Below are 22,449 nucleotides of genomic sequence, written 5' to 3'. Positions count from 1 at the left end.
AGATTTGTATGATTTTCTTGTGACAGCTGTAGACGAAAGGCTCAATTTTCTGTGTGATCCCGTTGGTGATTTTCCAGGACTCGTAACCATGGAGAATCACTGATTTTACATCACTATCAAAAATCCTTAACTTTGTTCTTCTGCTGTATTTCTTTGATTTCCATATGCCTTTCATCCTAATGAATGCACCTCTTGTTTTTGTATTCCATGTGGAACATTTGCTTCTCCTCCGCTAGTAGAGTTGTCCATGATTGATCCCAAGGATGTGAATTGTCAACTTATTGAATGTTTGAATCATTGCATGTGATTCTGTCCACATCTATTGGATGTCGTCTCATGCTTTCTGTTTTAGCAATCTTGACTTTCAGTCCGACCTGTTGTGCATAATGCTGGAGAAGAGTTACTTAACTCTGTATACCCTTTCTTTTCTGTGACATGAGGCAAATATCATCTGCAAAACTTTGTTCTTCAAGCTTTTCATTTTGGGTCAAATGTATTCCACATGGATTCTGGTCTGAGGTCTTTCTTAACACCCAATCTCATACCAGGTAACATCAACATATTGTTACGGGTATGTCAGCCTGGTCACGAGTGGACTCTTGGACCCTCTTTCCAACCCTTGACACTGAAGCAGATGAGCCGCATATAACTCTGCGGCACTACGGGTTGCTAGGCAACCACGGGCATAGACTAAAGTGACTAAATCTGATAGGGTCCCCATGTCCAAATCTTGCCTTACCTTCCTGGTGATTTAATTGCCCCAGATAGGGAAACATGATCTCGATGCCCCACCCTTATCTATCAATTAGGTACGGCTGAGCGGAACCATAAGGGGGATGTAGGCTAGTCTGACGGTAGCAAACCAGTGGGGTACAACCTCATGGGACCGGAATGTTGAAATGTTTACAGATGTGCCAGTGGATTACTCTGCAGATGCTATCATGTCTTTCTGTGTACAACTGTTCTGATATGAGTTTTTTTTACATCCTCAAAGGATGTGACTGGTACTTTCTGTTTCTACTCCACAAAACCCACATTTTTCCGATTGGCTCAATCCCGCCATTTTCTTAAAGCCATTAGTGTAGTGTTCTTGGGCATTTATGATGAATCTCATTCGATAGTCTGTTGAGCTTTTCACATACTCCGCTCGTCCTACTACACAAGCTGTTCTGTGCACCTGGTTAAGCTCCATCAGACTGCCTCTTCCTCTTCATCTCGCAAGTAAAACTTCGGGATGCATTGGTTTTTGTAGAATAGTTTATGAACATTTAGAAGTTTCCTTATTTTGGTGTCTAAGTTGTTGATCTCCGATTGCGGCCTGTTTATAATTGCACCGCTATACTGGAATACCGGTACTGCAAGTTGGTTTATAGCTTGGATTTTGTTCATTGGACAGAGGGATGACTTCAGAATTATTCTTATTCTGCGTAGATACTCTTTGCTGATTATTTTACACATTTCTTGTGTTGTACCTGGGGACCTTCTTCTATTCCGAGGTATCTTCAGGATGCTTCGTTTTCTAGTTCCTGTATTGTTGGACTTTCATTGATTGAGAGATTGTGTGTTCTTTTTGTTTTACCAAATAGAAATGTGCATTCTGCACATTTATCAAGACCAAATTCCATTTGAATGTCCTCCGAGTAGCGCTTTACCAGTTTCAGCTGATCTGCCAATTTGTCATCATTAGGTGTGAAGAGTTTTAGATCATCCATGGACGGTAGATGTGTCACCTTTTTAGGTTTTTTGGTCATTTTTCTGTTACACGTTCGATTGTATTCACGTTCGATTGTATTCGTGTCCTTGTTCATTGATGAGGATACTCAGTAGGTCCAGAGCCAGACAAAACATATATATATATATACATATATATATATACATATATATATATATATATATATATACATATATACATATATATATACATATATACATATATATACATATATATACATACATATATACATATATACATATATATACATACATATATACATATATATATATATATATATATATATATATATATATACATATATACATATATATACATACATATATACATATATATATATATATATATATATATAAATATATATATACATATACATATATATATATATATATATATATATATATATATATATATATATATATATATATATATATATATATATATATATATATATATATATATATATATATATACATATATATATATACATATATATATATATATATATATATATATATATATATATATATATATATACATATATATATATACATATATATATATATATATACATATATATATACATATACATATATATATATATATATATACATATATATATATATATATATATATATATATATATATACATATATATATACATATATATATATATATATACATATATATACATATATATATACATATATATATATATTATATATATATATATATATTGTTGCGGATATGAGGACTATTTTTTTTATTGTGTGCTTTATTATAATTATTGTTTATTCTGCGCCTCCTGCCTCCGGAGTTGTGTAAAGATAAAAAGGGCGTCTCAGTAGTTATTCCATAAACACCACATTGCAGGACCCGATAAAACCCTTGTTCAGTAGCTTATATCTTATTATGTGTCTTAGGGTAAGGCTGTGTCTCCCATTAATTTAAATACTCCATTGCACCGAGTGAAATAAGAATAGGACCCCTTTCATTTCTTTTTCTTTTTTTTTTTTTCTTTTTTTTGTATACAAGATCGAGGCTCGTGAAAGAGCTAACATTAATCACACAAAAAGACAAACCGACACACAAAACACAAAAAACAAGGGGAGCGGCAGACAAGATGGGGAGAGAGGGGGAAGGACACAAACACAACATTTGAGAGCAGGGACATCGGGAGGACTTGGGGGGAGGTGGGAGAGGATTAAAACATATGAACACTGCAAGGACTCTGGGGTGAATTACCGGGGGTAGAAAAGATCAAGGTTTTTGATGGGGGAAGATAAGAGATGGTGGTGAACAGCTGTTTTAAAGACCTGGAGGGATGAGTGGGATTGAAGGGAGTGGGGGAGTTTGTTCCAGAGGCGGGAGAAAAGGGGAATGAAAGAGTGAAGGTGAGCAGAGAGCCTAGACTTTGGCAGTTTAACCATAAGAGGGTTGCAGGCAGATCTTGTGCGACCTGAAGGAATATTAGGGGGACAGAGCACAGAGAGAGCTGGGGGAGCAAGGCCGGAGAGGAGTCGGTAGAAGACAGAAAGACCACCAACCTGCCTGCGGTGAGTGAGTGAAAGGCCCTCGGCGTTGACTACATCGCAGGAGATTCCAATGATTATGAAAGCTTTGGCCTCAACAGCGTGAAGCCGAGCAAGGTGTGAGGCAGGAGCACCAGCCCAGAGGGGGGAACAGTATTTCATTGAGCTGCGGATGAAAGCCTTGTATGTGGTGAGGAGCTCAGGTGTGCCAAGGAAGGACTTCGCACGACGGAGGATGCCCAGTCGGCGACTGGCTTTGGAGGCCAGCTTGGAAATGTGGTTTTCCCAAGAAAGATCATGGCAGATAGTGAGACCCAAAAGCTTGAGCGACAGAACTTCTTGGAGAGGATTGTTGAGAAAGTAGATGGGAGGGTTGTCCAGTCGGTCCTTTCGGAAAGACATTGTAAGAGTGTGAGATTTGTCAGGATTGAAAGACATGTTCCACTTGTTTGACCAGTCTGTGATTTTGTCCAGGTCTGCAGAGAGTGAGGAGGCTGCAGACTGCCGATCTGAGGGATGAGGAATGGAGCAACAGAGAGTAGAGTCGTCAGCAAAGAGATAGAGAGGATTTTCAAGAGAGTCAGAGAGATCATTGATGAAGACCAGAAAAAGCACAGGGCCCAGAACACTACCTTGGGGAACTCCAGCCTGAACAGGAAGAGGAGATGAGAGAAACCCATTCAGGGCCACACGTTGACTACGACCAGAGAGGAAGTCCGCCAGCCATGCGTGGAGATTTCCATGGATACCAAAGGAGGAGAGTTTGGAGAGCAGAGCAGGGTGCCAGACCGTATCGAAGGCACATGAAATGTCAAGGGAGACAGCTCTAATTTCCTGTTTGGCGTTGAGGACCTCCATCCATTGTTGAGAAAGCAGAAGCAGCATGTCCAGAGTAGAGTGACCAGGTCTGAAACCAAATTGATGATCAGAGATCAAGCCATTGGAGAAGAGGAAAGATTTAATATCTGAAGCAATGATGGATTCCATGACTTTGCTGATAATTGGGAGAAGGCTGATTGGTCTGTAGTTGCTGGGATCTATTTTTGCACCTTTTTTGTGCAAAGCGGTGATGTTGGCTGATTTCCAAGCAGATGGCAGATGACCTTGAGCAAAGGAGAGGGTGAAGAGAACAGAAAGAGGGAGTGAAAGAGCAGAAGAACATGATTTTAGGACCCGTGGGCTGATGCCGTCAGGACCAGTTGCAGAATCAGAGTCGAGGGTTGACAGAAACTTTTCCACCTTGTCAGGAGGAAAGGACACAGAGTCCAGGAGCAGCTGGGTACGACTGGGTACGGTGGGTACAGAGAGGGATGGGTTTGGGACACAAGATTTAGAGGCAAACACAGAGTTGAGGCATTCAGCTTTTTCACGTGCGGAGTCAGCCGTTAAGCCGTTTGAGGTGAGGGAGGGGATGGAGGGGGAACAAACACCAGAAACAGATTTGACCAGACGCCACCAGGATTTGGAAGAGGGAGACAGATAAGAGAGTTCGGTCTTGAGAATGGTGAGATATTGTTTCCTGGCTCTCCTGAGGGTGGACACACACTTGTTTCGGGCTTTGTGAAAGGAAATGAGATTTCCTTCCGTTGGATTTGCTTTCCAGGAGACGAAAGCAAGTTGTTTCAGGGCAACAGCCTCACCACAAGATTCCGTGTACCATGGACGGGAGGAAGGGTATGACAACTGAAGACGAGATGGTATAAATCTGTGCATGAGAGAGAGCAATTTACTTTGAAAGAATTCCCAGGATGAGTTGATGTCAGAGGCGGTAGAGATGGGAGACCAGTCCAGATGATTGATGGCTGCTTGAAGACCGTGCCAGTTGGCCTGAGTGAAATGCCAGACTCGTCGACGCTGAGGAGGCTCTCTGAGAATGGTCAGAGAGATGTCCACTTTGACAAGCACATGATCAGATGAGCCGATTGGAGCAGAAGAAGAGCAGCAGACATTTTCAGGGAAGTTTGTCATAACCAAATCCAGAAGAGAAGATGCTCCGTTGACTGAGATCCGGGTCGGGAAATTGACAGATTGTGTCAGTCCCAGTGAGTCGCAGAAGTCCTTTGCTGAAGAGCCATGGCTGGTGAGAGAGGTACCCACACCCAGCCAACTGGCATGGTGACAATTGAAATCACCACATATGAGGAAGAGAGAGTTGGGATGGGTAGATAGAAGTTGGTCCATATTATCAGACAGTGAGATGTAGATGGAGTCATCGCTGATTGGTGGACGGTACAACACACATATGAACAAAAGGTGGGAGCGAAGGGGAAGCCGTAGCCAAAGGTATTCCTGGGGGTGAGGTGGAGAGAGGGCAGTGGAGGGCGAGTGAGGAAGAGAGTTTTTTATAAAGATAGCAACCCCACCTCCAGGACGAGGCTCAGGTCTATCATACCGGAGGAGGGAGTAACCTGGGAGAGATACCAAGGCATCAGAGACATCATGAAGGAGGAAAGTTTCTGTTAAGCAGATCACATCTGGTTTGTCAGAAGCAACCTGTATGGAGAGGTCAGTCAAGTTTGAGCGAAGGCCCCGGATGTTTGAGGTCCATACCGTTAATGAAGAGGAAGGGGGAGCATCGGGTCCAGAACAGGGGGGGGAGGGGTAGGGTAAGATGTGGAAGAGGAGGAAGAGGTAGGGAGAGCTGTTGAAGGTGTGTCAGAGATTTCAGAATAGCTTGGAGAAAGGGAAGAATGGGGCGGACAAAAGGTTTGATGGAGATTGGGTGAGGCACAGTGAGGTGTTATTTGAGGAGGGGGAAGAGCAAGGCAGAAGGTTTGGGGAGATGAAGGTGAAAGTTGGAAGGAGGAAGAAGCAGGGAGGATGCTTTGAGGAGGAGGGGTGAGAGGGGAGTCTAGGAGGGGAGGAGCGAGGGAGAGTCTCGGAGGGGAGGGGTGTGGGGGGAGTTTAGGAGGGAGGGGAGGGAAGGGGCAAGGGGGGAGATTTGAAAGGGATGGGTGATGGGGAGGATTTGGAGGGGAGGGGTGAGATTGGATTTTGAAAAGTGTACGATTCATGGGAAACGAACATTTTTTGCAAAATGAGTTTGAGACCTTCGAGTCAAAAATACGTTTGAGGACACTGGAGGAGGGATGGAGTTCTGGATAGTTTAGGGAATGTAGAAAGGAGGAACTGTAAGAGATGGTATTATATATATTTTTTGGAATGAATAGATTTGGTGAGCAAGACGAAAGCATCCTTTTGTAGGAAAAGAAGAAAAGGGTGTTATAATATATGAGAGAAAATAGTTGTTCAGGGGAGAGATTATACATTTCTAACCGCGTGATCGCGAACGAAGAACGAACGAACAAAAAGAACAACAAATAAACGAATAAGACCTGGGAAGGGAAAAAAAAATTTGGGTTTTTTTTTTTTGTGAGTACAGATATTAAACAAGGAGGCACGGGGTGAACGACTGGTACGAAACAGAGAACGAAAATAATTTCAGCGCATTCGACGAATCGCTGAGAGAAAAACAAACCACAAGGTCGGAGACGGTACGGTAGTCTAAGCCTACGAGTACTAGGCCGCAGAATACTCGATACCATTAACCGACGATTGTGTATACATGTACGAAAAATTAGCACCGAAATTTTCCAAAAGATACGCTATAGGTACATACACCGAAAGATAGATACAGTCTCGACAAAAACACAATTGAGAAATATCACTTAGCTTCGAAAGCGTGAGCGCATGGAGCAGCTTCGAAAAGACGTGACCTCGCCGTGATCTCAAAGGAACATCAGCCATTCGATGGCCAACTGCATTTTGGGTGGTTTTCTTCAACCACCATTGGCCACGAGGCAGGGTTGGGGAAGAAAGGCGTGTCTCCACCTCGTCATAGAGGGGAGGAGTGAGCCAGCCCCGAACAACCAACCTAGCACGAGGGGTTTGGTTTGAGAGGGCGGAGGAAGAGCGTTTGGGGGAGGTTCGCAAAGGTTGAGGGGCGGGGCGTTCCCCAAGCAGTTGAGACAAGGAGGGAGGAGACAAGAGCTGGGTCGTCAGAGAGTTGCGCTTTTACTGAGTCCAAAGAAAGAGCTGGGTCGTCAGAGAGTTGCGCTTTTACTGAATCCAAAGAAAGAGCTGGGTCGTCAGAGAGTTGCGCTTTGACTGAGTCCAAAGAAAGAGCTGGGTCGCCAGAACAGATGCGCTTTTACTGAGACAAGCAGCTCCGACCCGTGACACCGCGCACACGACAGGCTCGGTGGCATCAGCGGCCGTCGAGGTCCAGCCCGACGTCCCGTGCGGGATCAAGCTCCAGCCAGCTCCGTGCCGTCCTCCCCCCTCCAGCCACACACCTCCTTCCAGCAATCCACTCTGCAATTCCCCACGTGAGTCAGTGTCTTCGTTTGTTCTGTCCTGGGTAGTAAGTAAGCCTGTTAGATAAGCTAGTATTTTCCGTGTGTCTCTAAAAGCTTCTGTATATTATTTTCGTATCTTTCCTTCTCCTTGGTTATTTTGAGCCTGTAAATAGTAAATAAATTTAGTAGTATTTTCAAACCTTTCTTTGCCTTCGTCTTCCTTTTCTTCACATCCGTGTCGTCTTAGTCTTTTGCCGATTGAATAGCGGTGGCGCGATACGGCCAACGTTTGGGTTGAATCGGGTTTTAGTCGGGGAATAACTGTTCGGCCGCGGTTACACCACCGCTCGGTAAAAATAACATCTAATCCGCGGACCGTAACAATATATATATACATATATATATATATACATATATATATATATATATATATATATAGTTGCGGTTTTCAGTTTTGTACAATAAAGGTTAAATTTCCCCCTCATAGTTAGTCACACAACAACACATAGCCTCACGATAGTACAGTTATTTCTTAGTATTTGAGAGCATAGTCCTTTTCCTGTGTTAGTCTTGCGTTGAGTAGAAAAATGAGAGAAGGTCCTTTCATTGCTCCATTGCCTTATGCCTCTTACGCCTCTTTATGCTGCCTTTGGCTTTTTGGCGCGAGTTAACACAAGGCAGGCCTGGCAGGTAGGGTCGGGACCGAATGAGGGCGGCAGAGAAGCTGACGGTAAGCGCAAGCCACCAATCAGGGCTCAAAGGGAGTGGCTGCGGCAATGCGTCACAGAGTGTGGTTGGAACGTTCGAGAGGGCTCAGGGCGTGTCCATATAACCCATTGCGCAAACCCCCAAAGGAGTGAAAGAGTACAGCAGTTGAGTCGAGCAGTTCGGAGGTGAGCAGGAGTTGAGTGCGGAGAGGTTCGAGTATTGATGAGAGTTACGAGATCGGAGAAAGACGCGCATGAATCCCGTATAAGCGCTCCTATTAAAGTGACGCTCGGTTGAGCTTAAGGCCGAGCCTCTATTGCATTGGGTTACGTGAGTGATAGCGCGCGGGTTACTAAACGCGCTGTGGAACCGCCCAGCCGCGCTGAGAGACGCGTACAATTCCTTCCGGCCTCATCTGCTGCCTTTTGTTCGAGAGACGCGCTGCGAGGATCCTTCCCACCACCTGCTTGCCATCTTCGTGGGACGTGCTGGGACCGTGGAGAGCACGCCGGGCTGCCGATCCTGGACGACCAAGGCAGCGCGTGGACACCATTCTGCCTGCAATTCCCCTGTGAGAGTGTGATCGGGCCCGAGTCTGGGTGTAAGTACAAGACTGATTAACTTCTGCTCTGTGTCTGCTTTCTACCGAATTGTACATCAGTGTAAATAATAATTAAATTGTGTTATTCCTTTTATTCGACCGTCTTGTGTTTTCCATCATTGACTAAGTGTGGTACGAATAGAACCGCTCTAATCGGGGTCCAATATTAACGGTAACTGCACGGACCACGTGGTACGCAATCCGCTCGGTGTACTCAATTTGCACGTGGCTCGTGCGAGGCTTGGTTCCCCGCATCCGTGGCGGCGCAGGTATTTAGGTACGTGTGAGACTTGGTCCCGAAACCCTACCTTGAGTTTGCCCGGAAGAGGCGTTTCAAGTCTCTGTTACGCCGGCCCAGAAAGAACAAGGGGCTTAATCCCCCCTTGGTAAGGGTAGGAAGGGCGGCGGAAAACCATAACAATCTATCTATAATTCCAGCAATCTCTGTGTGTCTGTGTGTCTGTGTGTCTGTGTGTCTGTGTGTCTGTGTGTCTGTGTGTCTGTGTGTCTGTGTGTTTGTCTGTGACCGCTGTTTCTCGACAACCACGGGTCCGATATACTTGAAACTTGCCAGGTATATTGCTGGGGACCCGAGGATGTGCCTTTTCAAGGTTTGTAATTAATCGGACAAGTACCTACCGAGCTATGTCCAAAAAACGCTTCAACCAATCAGAGAGCAGCGAGCTATCACGTGTGCCGAACCGTTAATGCAATGCAAGCGTTAATGCGTTAATGCAAGGCTTTTCTTTTTTTCCCTCTTCTCTTTCTACTTTTCCTTGCGATTAAATTGCAAACAGCCAAAATACGTTGGCGCTAATTGAATAATTGGCCATTAACACTAAAATAATCGTAACTGCGATATGCCAACTTCCGGACAGTGCAGCCTTCCATGTTGTTGTTGTTTGCAGCAGCTGTTTGCAGCAAGGCAAGGCTTTTCTTTTTTTCCCTCTTCTCTTTCTACTTTGCCTTGCGATTAAATTGCAAACAGCCAAAATACGTTGGCGCTAATTGAATAATTGGGCATTATGTTTTACAACTAATAAAAACGAATTTGCGATTCATTCGCTTTCCTGCGCGTTTGTGTATGCGATGGCGATTTCTTTACCAAACTCCGGAAGCCGTTCGCTTTGGACCGAACCATTGCATGTAAATAGAGGGGGGGGATTGTCACCACTCGCAAGCCGTTCGCTTTGGACCAAACCATTTCATGTAAATAGGGGGGGGGATATAATTTTAGATATATATATAGTACGGGCATGCCCTAGTATATATAAATGTCGGAAACATGCTTTTAATTATACCTTTTGACTTATCTAATTAATGATTGCATTTAATTCGTGTATGCTTTGTAAAAGAAAATATAGAATTAAGCTTTCTATGTTCCCTTTTGGCTTCAATTGTGCTTTACAGCCAAACTCACTTGCTTCATGTTCGAAAAATGTTGTTGATTACACTTTCCTGCTCGCTGAGAAAGCCTCCCCAAAGAGATATATCTTTTGCAACTCTTGAACTCAAGGTCTGGTTAACATCTGTCAAAGACGATAAGGGCTTAAGGGAATGTTGCATTACCCTTCTCCCACGGTTTTCCCTTGAGCTCAGCATTCCCCAGGATAGGACGAGGGTGGGGGCTGTTAAGTCCAGTCTCCCTTTCTTTGTTTCACAATGCTGAGCTTGCAAAGCTAGCGGAGATCCTTATCAAACTCTGCACATATATAAGGAACGTCTTTTACAAAGGAACTTCGGAGTGTCTGGGACTTGTGCTGTTCGATTGAATTGTATATTCCTTTCATTCCCCGCAGCTGCGTAGTGGTTTTCAATAAACGCTTGTTATTCCTTGAACTCGAGTTGTGGATCCTGGTTCGATTCCCAACATATATATTGTTGCGGTTTTGTAATAAAGGTTAAGTTGTTATTTCTTAGTAAATGTGAGCGTAGTCCTTTCCTGTGTTAGTTTTGCGTTGAGTAGGCCAGTGAAAATTAGGTGTCCTTATGGCGCTTTGGTTTGGTATTGGCGCCGAAATACCACGCGGCAGGCCTGAACAAGTCGACCAAGGCCGAAGGAAGGCAGAGGAGGAGCCATCGGTAAGCACGAGCCGCCAATCAGGGCTCGAGGGGAGTGGCTTACCACTGCGGCAAACGGCGGGGTTTGGAACATTCGAGTCGGGCTGGGGCGGGGCCATATAACCCCATGCCCCGAGCCCCCCACCTCAGTTCGGGTGAGAATACGGCAGTTCAGATCGGAGATGAGAGCAGTTGAGGTCCGGAGCAGATGAGTGGAGGACGCGCGTCAGTATTGAGTGATATCGTATGAACTGAATTACTCCGTTGTACACGAACTTGCCCTGCTCCCCGCAGTATTAATCGCGCTGGAAAAGACGACCCGCGCCGGGCCACAGACGCGCGATTTTCCTCCTGCCTGCCTTTGCCTGAATACGCGCCGCGAGGATTTCCCCTCCTGCCTGCCTTCGCCGGGATACGTGCTGTGAGGCCGCCAGAGGACCACGCCGGGTGAGCTGTTCCTGGTGCGACCGAAGCAGGCACGTTCGGCGCGCGAACATCCTTCCTCCATCTCCCCGTGTGTGTAAGTGGGCCCATTGTCTGGAGATAAGTATAAGATTGATTAAGTTCTGCCCTGTGTCCCTTTCCTTCTACCAATTCCTGTGAAATGTAAATAAATCCTGTTATTTCTTCTGATTCAACCGTTTTGTCTTTTCCACCATTGGTCTTGCATGGTACGAATTAGATCGCTCTAATCGGGTTCTATAGAAAGGTAACAGCACGAGTCACGTGGTACGCAATCCGCTCGGGCGTACTCAATCACGCGTGGTTCGTGCGAGACTCGATCCCCGCTTCCCCTGCGGCATGGGTACTCAAGGTACGTGTGAAATTGTCCCGAAACCCTTTTTCTACGTGCATGGCACCCGCTCCGGCGGCCATTTGGGCAGAACAAAGACAACATCTCGGGTCCGCCGGAGGTTCTATTGGGTGAATATGGGGCGCGATATACAGGACTGGTGTCGGAGATGCGACGCCTGTACTGCTAAAAAGGGACCAGCACGGAGGATGAGGGCCCCCCTTCCATTAAACCAGATGAGGGCCCCCTTCCATTAAACCAGATGGGGGCCCCCCTTGAGCGGGTGGCTATGGACATTCGGACCACTACCCCGGACCCGCCAAGGTAATAAGTACATCCTAGTAGTTATGGACTATTTCACCAAGTGGCCGAAGGCCTATGCCCTCCCCAACCAAGAAGCCGGGGTGGTAGCACAGGCTTTTGTGGAAGGATTTGTATGTCGGCATGGGATTCCGGAGGAGCTGCACACTGACCAGAGTTGAAATTTTGAAAGCCAATTATTAAAAGATGTGTGCAGGCTCCTGTCAATTCGGAAAACAAGGACAACGCCCTTAAGACCTCAATCTGACGGGATGGTGGAAAGGTTCAACCGAAACCTGATCCAACAATTGGCACTATTCACCACCACCCGTCAGGACGACTGGGACGAACATCTCCAGTATTTGTTAATGGCCTACCGAACCAGCAAGCATGGGGCCACCGCATGTAGTCCAGCGTTGCTTATGTACGGGCGGGAGTTGCGGGCTCCCGCCGACCTGCTATGCGGTCCCGTGCCAGAAACCCCTCATAGACCGCCAGGGGAGGGCTATGCACGTCACCTAGAGGAAGGCATGGAGAGGGTCCATGCCTTCGCCCGCCGCCAGCTCCATCTGGCGGGTGCCAAGATGAAGCGCAGGTACGACCACCGGAGCCAGGGGAGTCAGTATTCTCCGGGGATGAAGATTTGGTTCTATAATCCCCGGAGGCGGAAGGGCAGGTGCCCCAAAACTCACCTCGCCTTAGCAAAGCCCGGGGGTCGTCCTGGCGCAAATTTGCGACGTGGTCATTAAGATCAAAATGGGACCACGAGCCCTCCCTTTGATGGTCCATGCCAACTGAGTGAGACCCTACACGGGCGAACAGGCGCCCTCATGGATCGCCTTGGCCTTAGAGGCCGAGGCAGGACCCATTACCTCCAATGACGGGGGCTCATAGTTCAGAGGACTGGGGGGAGTAGTGTTGGGGGAATGGTGTACCCCATGTGGGGGAATGGTAGTGTTACCATTCCTCACACAGGGCCCATGAGCATTCGTTTAGGGGGATGGCAGTGATAGGCAAATGGGGGTGCCAGCAATGGTTACCTTCATGGGGCACCGAAGCTAGCCGAGGGAGGGCTAGGATAATGTTAGGGACCTAGCAGACTGTAGAGACAAGATTTAAGTAGTGACACTTGTACTGTAGAGGGGACGTAGGTAGCTTAGATGGATGATAAAGACAAGGGAGTGCATAGTGTAAAGGGACGACGAGGGAAGCACGAGAGTAGGGGAACTCAGGTAGTTAGATGATGCTGTGTGTTTGAGTTGTGTGTGGAAAATAAAAGGAATTGTGTTTGAGGTGTGCGAGCACAAAAGGGGTGCGAGAAAAATGGTGTGCGAGATAAGTGGTTTGGAATGCTTGGTGTGGGAATAAAAGGTGTGGAATGCATGGTGCGAAGGAGTGAATGGGGGGAGGTGGAACCCATTCACGGATGCCCGGGGTGGGTAGTGTAAAGCCAGGTAGAGGGAATAGGCAAAATTTGCATGGATATTGACACCTGTGGTGCGGGTAGTGGAAACGAAGTGTTTTGTTGGGTGCATGAGTATGTGGAATGGCTGGGAGTGTGGCTTAATTGGTGCGTGTGGTTATTGGGGCACTCCACCACTGATAGTTTGTCGGCCAGGTGAGGCTGCAGGTAGGCTCTGGGAGCCGGTTAGTTGTAGTGTTGAGTGGGGCCCGAGGATCCCAGGAGAGGACCCGGGTTGCCCAATGCCAAGGTGGGCATCAGGGGGTAAAGTGCCAGGAGGGGCCTTCCCCAGTTAGGTAGTCGCAGGAGCAGGTAGGCTCGGGTGGCGACTTCAGTGGCGGAGGTGAGCAGGTAGGCGCGGGGAGTCTACACCTGCTGGTAGAGCCACACGCCCCAGCCCCAAAATTGTGCGAGGGCACAGTGTGAAAATTCGTTGGGAGTGAGACCCAAATTCGAAGAGCACCACAGAGTGGGCAATGGTAATTCGGGTTCTTAGAACCACATAGTTTAAAGAGGCCAATTGGCAGGGTACGACCCCGGGTAGTTTAAATGAGTTAATGTTACTTGAGTCATTAGGATGAGAAATCCCTTCGCACCATCCACAGCCAGTCACCGAGGAGGACGAAGCTCCACACCAGGGCTCTGTCAGCCGATTGAGTTGTAAGACGCATCATGATGTAATGTGACATTGTGTTTGTTCCATTCCTTCCTTCCTGGGAGGGATTGGGGGACGAATTTGGAATTAGAGGGGGATATGGGAGACAAGACGTAGAGATGGATTTTGAATACAAGGGGGGCTAGGGTAGTGTAGCCGACGGTGGGGGGTACGGACGGCTAGGGACGAGCCTGCTCTGCTCGCTCTTCCGCGTCCCTCGCACCGCGTTGCCTTGTTGTTCTATGTGCCACTGTGTGCTTTCCGCTTTGCTTGTTCTGCCTTGTCTCTCCCCCCACCCCAGGACCATTTTGGAGGTGGAGCTGTGCAGCACCATCGACCTGTGCAGCATCCCTTCTGCACCTTGCTACATCTGTGCAGCCGAACCACACAGCACTTTGCTGCCATATCCTTTTGCTGCAACCTTGTTGCACCTGTGCAGCACTTTTCTGCCAAACCCTTTGTTGCACCTTGTTGCACTCATGGACCACAAGCCTTGTGGCCTTGCACCTCTGGCTGTGCAGCATTTTGCTGCAAAATCATCTTGCACCTTCGACCACTTGTTTGAGTGGCATTAATGCCACGCAGTCCGACCACGTGAAATTGGCACTGCTGGCAAAATAAAAGCATTTTTGTGCATTTCATTATGGTGTGCTAGGCATAAGAAGATGTGCAAGTTTAGATAGCCCTGAAGTTTAAAATGGCCTGTATGCCGGTCCAGGGGCTAGCCGGTTTGATATATGCACACAGGAGAAGCGAGAAGCAAGAAGCAAGATACAAGAAGCAAGCAGCAAGTGTCATGATTTTGAGTGTGTTTTGCTGTGTTTTCTCTCCCCTCCAATCTTCTCTTCCAAAAAGGACAGGTCCTGGGCCATAGCATTGTAAATAAAATTAAGTTACGTGCTTGTAAATACAAGAATGCTGCCCACCGGCTGTGTGTTTAGTTTGAAATTCCGGAAATACTCGGGTAGTTGTGGGCGTGAATCTGTTATGAAGCTGCTCAACGCAATAGGAGGGACATATCTAGTGTTTTAAAACTGTCGCACACACGGGTCAGAGTAAATGTTAGGGGGAACCACACCTATGTGTCACATGTTAAAAGTAAAGTTAATTTTGCATATCATTCTCCACCGGTCGTTCCATTGGTGGTTTCGACTCGGGGATGAGTCCGACGAGGGAGGGGTGGAGTGTTGCGGTTTTGTAATAAAGGTTAATTTCCCCTCCTAGTTAGTTACACTACAACATGTAGCCTCGCTTAAGTTCAGTTATTTCTTAGTAAATGTAAGCGTAGTCCTTTCCTGTGTTAGTTTTGCGTTGAGTAGGCCAATGAAAATTAGGTGTCCTTATGGTGCTTTGGTTTGGTATTGGTGCCGAAATACCACGCGGCAGGCCTGAACAAGTCGACCAAGGCTGAAGGAAGGCGGAGGAGGAGCCATCGGTAAGCACGAGCCGCCAATCAGGGCTCGAGGGGAGTGGCTTACCACTGCGGCAAACGGCGGGGTTTAGAACATTCGAGTCTGGCTGGGGTGGGGCCATATAACCCCGTGCCCCGAGCCCCCCACCTCAGTTCGGGTGAGAATACGGCAGTTCAGATCGGAGACGAGAGCAGTTGAGGTCCGGAGCAGATGAGTGGAGGACGCGTGTCAGTATTGAGTGATATCGTATGAACTGAATTACTCCGTTGTACATGAACTTGCCCTGCTCCCCGCACTCCGCGCAGTATTAATCGCGCTGTAAAAGACGACCCGAGATTTTCCTCCTGCCTGCCTTTGCCTGAATACGCGCCGCGAGGATTTCCCCTCCTGCCTGCCTTCGCCGGGATACGTGCTGTGAGGCCGCCAGAGGGCCACGCCGGGTGAGCTGTTCCTGGAGTGACCGAAGCAGGCGCGTTCGGCGCGCGAACATCCTTCCTCCATCTCCCCGTGTGTGTAAGTGGGCCCATTGTCTGGATATGTATAAGATTGATTAAGTTCTGCCCTGTGTCCCTTTCCTTCCACCAATTCCTGTGAATAGTGTAAATAAATCCTGTTATTTCTTCTGATTCGACCGTTTTGTCTTTTCCACCATTGGTCTCGCATGGTACGAATTAGATCGCTCTAATCGGGTTCTATAGAAAGATAACAGCACGAGTCACGTGGTACGCCATCCGCTCAGGCGTACTCAATCACGCGTGGTTAGTGCGAGACTCGATCCCCGCTTCCGCTGTGGCGTGGGTACTCAAGGTACGTGTGAAATTGTCCCGAAACCCTTTTTCCACGTCTGCCCGGAAGTGACGACTCGGTCTCACGGTTTCGAAGACCCAGAGGGAAAAAAGGGGCTTCATCTCCCCTTTGTAACGGGAACGGGCTTCGAAGATCCGCAACAATATATACATATAATAAGCAAAGGTACGCAGAGTCGATCGTGGCGGTTCTATAGTTGGTTTGGTTCAATGGTGGCACTTTTATGAGCCTTGCTCATTACCTGAATGGACGGTAGAGGGTATTGTCATCGGGGCATGAGTTCACATTGCAGTAATATCCCAGTTTACGAACTTCTGATTTACAAACTTTCAACCTTACAAACCAAGGTTTTTGACACCAAATCCTAAAAGTACGAACTTTTGCTCAACTTCAGTCAACTCTGATTTCAAAAAGTAATTTAAAACGAGACTTCATGATCTTTTGCTCAACAATTTTGATTGTGATCGGGTTAACAACAAGAGCAGACAAACCATCTGCGATAGGTGAGGTCATATTTGGTGGTTCATTGATGACCGTTTATGTTTGATCGGCTTTAAGATGACATTTATCCAAAAGGATGAGATTTTAAAAAGGCAAACAAAGCAGAGTTCAAACTTGGTTATTGTTGAATTACAAATCGATATCATTCATACCAAATAGGTTTGATATCCCCATACAGAATGGGACCAGTGCAGGAGTATCATCTTTACTTAGCACAATCTATTCATGTATCGACCGCTTCGAAAAGATGACGTAAATCTTGGGCAGTAAATGTCATCAAAAGAGGAACGAAGCGGGAGGGGTGGGGTGGGGGGGGGGGGAGGGGAGGATGAAAGACTGCTGTTAAAACAGGGGGCTGTGGGGGGGGGAGGGGTACACTGATAAAACAGGGGGTATGGGGGGAGGGGGGAGTACACTGATAAAACAGGGGTATGGGGGAGAGGGGGGGGGGAGTACACTGATAAAACAGGGGTATGGGGGGGGGAGTGGGGGCAGTACACTGATAAAACAAGGGTATGGGGGGAGTGGGGGGAGTACACTGATAAAACAGGGGTATGGGGGGAGTGGGGGGAGTACACTGATAAAACAGGGGTATGGGGGAGGGGGGAGTACACTGATAAAACAGGGGTATGGGAGGAGGGGGGGGGAGTACACTGATAAAACAGGGGAATGGGGGGATATGGGGGGGGGAGTACACTGATAAAACAGGGGTATGGGGGGGGGAGTACACTGATAAAACAGGGGTATGGGGGGAGTACACTGATAAAACAGGGGTATGGGGAGGGAGGGGGGGGAGTACACTGATAAAACAGGGGTATGGGGGGAGTGGGGGGAGTACACTGATAAAACAGGGGTATGGGGGGAGGGGGGGAGTACACTGATAAAACAGGGGTATGGGGGGCGAGGGGGGAGTACACTGATAAAACAGGGGTATGGGGGGAGTACACTGATAAAACAGGGGTATGGGGGGAGGGGGGAGTACAATGATAAAACAGGGGAATGGGGGGGAGGGGGGGAGTACACTGATAAAACAGGGGTATGGGGGAGAGGGGGGGAGTACACTGATAAAACAGGGGAATGGGGGGGGAGGGGGGAGTACACTGATAAAACAGGGGTATGGGGGGAGGGGGGGAGTACACTGATAAAACAGGGGTATTGGGGAGAGGGGGGGAGTACACTGATAAAACAGGGGTATGGGGGGAGTGGGGGGAGTACACTGATAAAACAGGGGAATGGGGGGATATGGGGGGGGGGGAGTACACTGATAAAACAGGGGTATGGGGGGAGTACACTGATAAAACAGGGGTATGGGCGGGAGGGGGGGAGTACACTCATAAAACAGGGGAATGGGGGGATATGTGGGGGAGTACACTGATAAAACAGGGGTATGGGGGAGTGGTGGGAGTACACTGATAAAACAGGGGTATGGGGGAGTGGTGGGAGTACACTGATAAAACAGGGGTATGGGGGGGGGAGGGGGGAGCACACTGATAAAACAGGGGAATGGGGGGCTATGGGGGGGGAGTACACTGATAAAACAGGGGAATGGGGGGATATGGGGGGTACACTGATAAAACAAGCGTATGGGGGGAGGGTGGAGTACACTGATAAAACAGGGGTATGGGGGGAGTGGGGGGGGGGGGAGTACACTGATAAAACAGGGGTATGGGGGGAGTACACTGATAAAACAGGGATATGGGGGGGAGGGGGGGAGTACACTGATAAAACAGGGGTATGGGGGGAGCGGGGGAGTACACTGATAAAACAGGGGTATGGGGGGGAGGGGGGAGAGTACACTGATAAAACAGGGGTATGTGGGGGAGGGGGGAGTACACTGATAAAACAGGGGTATGGGGAGGAGGGGGAGAGTGCACTGATAAAACAGGGGTATGGGGGGGAGGGGGGAGTGCACTGATAAAACAGGGGTATGGGGAGGAGGGGGGAGTGCACTGATAAAACAGGGGTATGGGGAGGAGGGGGGAGTGCACTGATAAAACAGGGGTATGGGGGTAGGGGGGAGTGCACTGATAAAACAGGGGTATGGGGAGGAGGGGGGAGTGCACTGATAAAACAGGGGTTTGGGGAGGAGGGGGAGTGCACTGATAAAACAGGGGTATGGGGAGGAGGGGGGAGTGCACTGATAAAACAGGAATATCGGGGGGAGGGAGTAGTACACTGATAAAACAGGGATATGGGGGGAGTGGGGGGAGTACACTGATAAAACAGGGGTATGGGGAGGAGGGGGGGAGTGCACTGATAAAACAGGGGTATGGGGAGGAGGGGGGAGTGCACTGATAAAACAGGGGTTTGGGGAGGAGGGGGAGTGCACTGATAAAACAGGGGTATGGGGAGGAGGGGGGAGTGCACTGATAAAACAGGAATATCGGGGAGAGGGAGGAGTACACTGATAAAACAGGGATATGGGGGAGTGGGGGGAGTACACTGATAAAACAGGGGTATGGGGAGGAGGGGGGGAGTGCACTGATAAAACAGGGGTATGGGGGGAGGGGGGAGTGCACTGATAAAACAGGGGTATGGGGAGGAGGGGGGAGTGCACTGATAAAACAGGGGTATGGGGAGGAGGGGGGGGGGGAGTGCACTGATAAAACAGGAATATGGGGGGGAGGGAGGAGTACACTCATAAAACAGGGATATGGGGGGAGTACACTGATAAAACAGGGGTATGGGGGGTATGGGAGAGTGGGGGGAGTACACTGGACTGATAAAACAGGGATATGGGGGGAGGGGGGAGTACACTGATAAAACAGGGATATGGGGGGAGTGGGGGGAGTACACTGATAAAACAGGGGTATGGGGAGGAGGGGGGGAGTGCACTGATAAAACAGGTGTATGGGGGGTATGGGAGAGTGGGGGGAGTACACTGATAAAACAGGGGAATGGGGGGATATGCGGGGGGGGAGTACTCTGATAAAACAGGAGTATGGGGAGGAGGGGGGGAGTGCACTGATAAAACAGGGGTATGGGGGGGAGGGGGGAGTACACTGATAAAACTGGGGTATGTGGGGGAGGGGGGGAGTACACTGATAAAACAGGGGAATGGGGGGAGTGGGGGGAGTACACTGATAAAACAGGGGTATGGGGATGAGGGGGGCAGTGCACTGATAAAACAGGGGTATGGGGGGGAGGGGGGTAGTACACTGATAAAACAGGGGTATGGGGAGGAGGGGGGGAATGCACTGATAAAACAGGGGTATGGGGAGGAGGGGGGAGTGCACTGATAAAACAGGGGTATGGGGAGGAGGGGGGAGTGCACTGATAAAACAGGGGTATGGGGGGGAGGGGGGAGTGCACTGATAAAACAGGGGTTTGCGGAGTGCACCGATAAAACAGGGGTATGGGGAGGAGGGGGGAGTGCACTGATAAAACAGGGGTATGGGGAGGAGTGGGGGGGGAGTGCACTGATAAAACAGGAATATGGGGAGGAGGGGGGGGGGAGTACACTGATAAAACAGGGATATGGGGGGAGTGGGGGGAGTACACTGATAAAACAGGGGTATGGGGGGTATGGGGGGGAGTACACTGATAAAACAGGGATATGGGGGGGAGGGAGGAGTACACTGATAAAACAGGGATATGGGGAGAGTGGGGGGAGTACACTGATAAAACAGGGGTATGGGGAGGAAGGGGGGGAGTGCACTGATAAAACAGGAATATGGGGAGGAGGGGGGAGTGCACTGATAAAACAGGGGTATGGGGAGGAGGGGGGAGTGCACTGATAAAACAGGGGTATGGAGGGAGTGGTTGGGAGTACACTGATAAAACAGGGATATGGGGGGAGTGGGGGGGAGTACACTGATAAAACAGGGGTATGGGGAGGAAGGGGGGGAGTACACTGATAAAACAGGAATATGGGGAGGAGGGGGGGAGTGCACTGATAAAACAGGGGTATGGGGAGGAGGGGGGAGTGCACTGATAAAACAGGGGTATGGAGGGAGTGGGGGGAGTACACTGATAAAACAGGGATATGGGGGGAGTGGGGGGAGTACACTGATAAAACAGGGGTATGGGGAGGAAGGGGGGGAGTACACTGATAAAACAGGAATATGGGGAGGAGGGGGGGAGTGCACTGATAAAACAGGGGTATGGGGAGGAGGGGGGAGTGCACTGATAAAACAGGGGTATGGAGGGAGTGGGGGGAGTACACTGATAAAACAGGGGTATGGAGGGAGTGGGGGGAGTACACTGATAAAACAGGGATATGGGGGGAGTGGGGGGAGTACACTGATAAAACAGGGATATGGGGGGAGTGGGGGGAGTACACTGATAAAACAGGGATATGGGGGGAGTGGGGGGAGTACACTGATAAAACAGGGATATGGGGGGAGTGGGGGGAGTACACTGATAAAACAGGGATATGGGGGGAGTGGAGGGAGTACACTGATAAAACAGGGATATGGGGGGAGGTGGGGGGAGTACACTGATAAAACAGGGATATGGGGGGAGTGGAGGGAGTACACTGATAAAACAGGGATATGGGGGGAGTGGAGGGAGTACACTGATAAAACAGGGATATGGGGGGAGGTGGGGGGAGTACACTGATAAAACAGAACTGAAAATGTGGAACGAGGATAATTCGAACACAAATATTAAATAATCAAATGCAATGCCAATGGCAATGTGAAGCCGCAGACCGAAAGAGCTTGCTCACCTCGACTTGCGCCATGATCTTGTGGAACACAAAAGAAAACTGGAAACTTTTCACGAAACAAACGCAGAAAAATGAAAATGAAACAAAGCAATTCAAGGAATGGAAGCAAATGAAATCAATGGACAAGGTGAAAACCACGATCCGGAATATTGCCGTACGCGAACGTGGAGCTTTCACTTCCGGGTTACATTTAATTCCTGGGATACATTTACGTGAAATGAGATTTGGTTATTCAACATCGTTATTTATCGCAAACTTCGAGCGAAAACGGGCTCTGTATAAATATGCAGACATTACTATATGGAAAATACTATGTCTGTGATGTTGCAAACACAACTAATACACCGCCTACGATCTTCGGCTGTTACACTGCTGTAGAAAATGCACCACACGATTCTGATATCAAATTTAAAATTGAATTGACGATATATCAGCAAGTCGGAAGACTTCCTTTGTAGGAATGACAATTCCTCAAAAAATAAAACCTACCAAGATACGAACTTGTGAACCTATAAAAGTACCAACCAATCAGTCGTCTGTGGAGAATTTCACATCAAATAACACTCAATAACCCTTGCCTTGGTGTGCTGCATATTTTTATATTTTTATTTTATTTTATTTTTCATTTAAAAAATTACATTTTTTGTCGTTTACAAAAAAAAAAAGATTTTTTTCATCTTCTGACAAATCTGCGACAGTAGCACACAAAGAGTTAAAAGTTTGGAGAGCATCTCTGAACTTCAAAATTGACAGAACAAAAATGTCCCGTTTGTAATTCTTGTTTTCATTTCAGACAGTAACTCAACATTGGGTTCAGCTCAGCACTTTGTTCAAACCGAATCGATTGTATTTTACAGTGAGAAGGTCCATGACACCTGAAATTTTTCACAACTTTAAAGTATTCCACGAAAAGTAAGC

At 48.0% G+C, this 22,449-nt stretch overlaps 1 protein-coding gene across 2 annotated transcripts in view; it reads right to left on the bottom strand.

The window, feature by feature from the left end:
• The window catches only part of PLRG1 (pleiotropic regulator 1), a 250,135-nt gene extending 228,404 nt beyond the window's left edge, over window positions 1–21,731 (bottom strand). For both annotated transcript variants that reach the window (XR_013623286.1, XM_078777035.1), the window contains exon 1: window positions 21,532–21,731. Coding sequence is in view for 1 of the 2 variants with exons in the window: in XM_078777035.1 (XP_078633161.1) it covers window positions 21,532–21,546 (15 nt within the window). In the remaining variant the exon portion in view is untranslated. The remainder of the gene's footprint in view (window positions 1–21,531) is intronic.
• Window positions 21,732–22,449: the final 718 nt, after the last annotated feature.

Source organism: Myxine glutinosa, chromosome 4, assembly GCF_964187855.1.
Source record: "Myxine glutinosa chromosome 4, kmMyxGlut1.1, whole genome shotgun sequence".
NCBI classification, from domain to species: domain Eukaryota; kingdom Metazoa; phylum Chordata; class Myxini; order Myxiniformes; family Myxinidae; genus Myxine; species Myxine glutinosa.
This window is presented reverse-complemented; position numbering and strand designations above follow the sequence as displayed.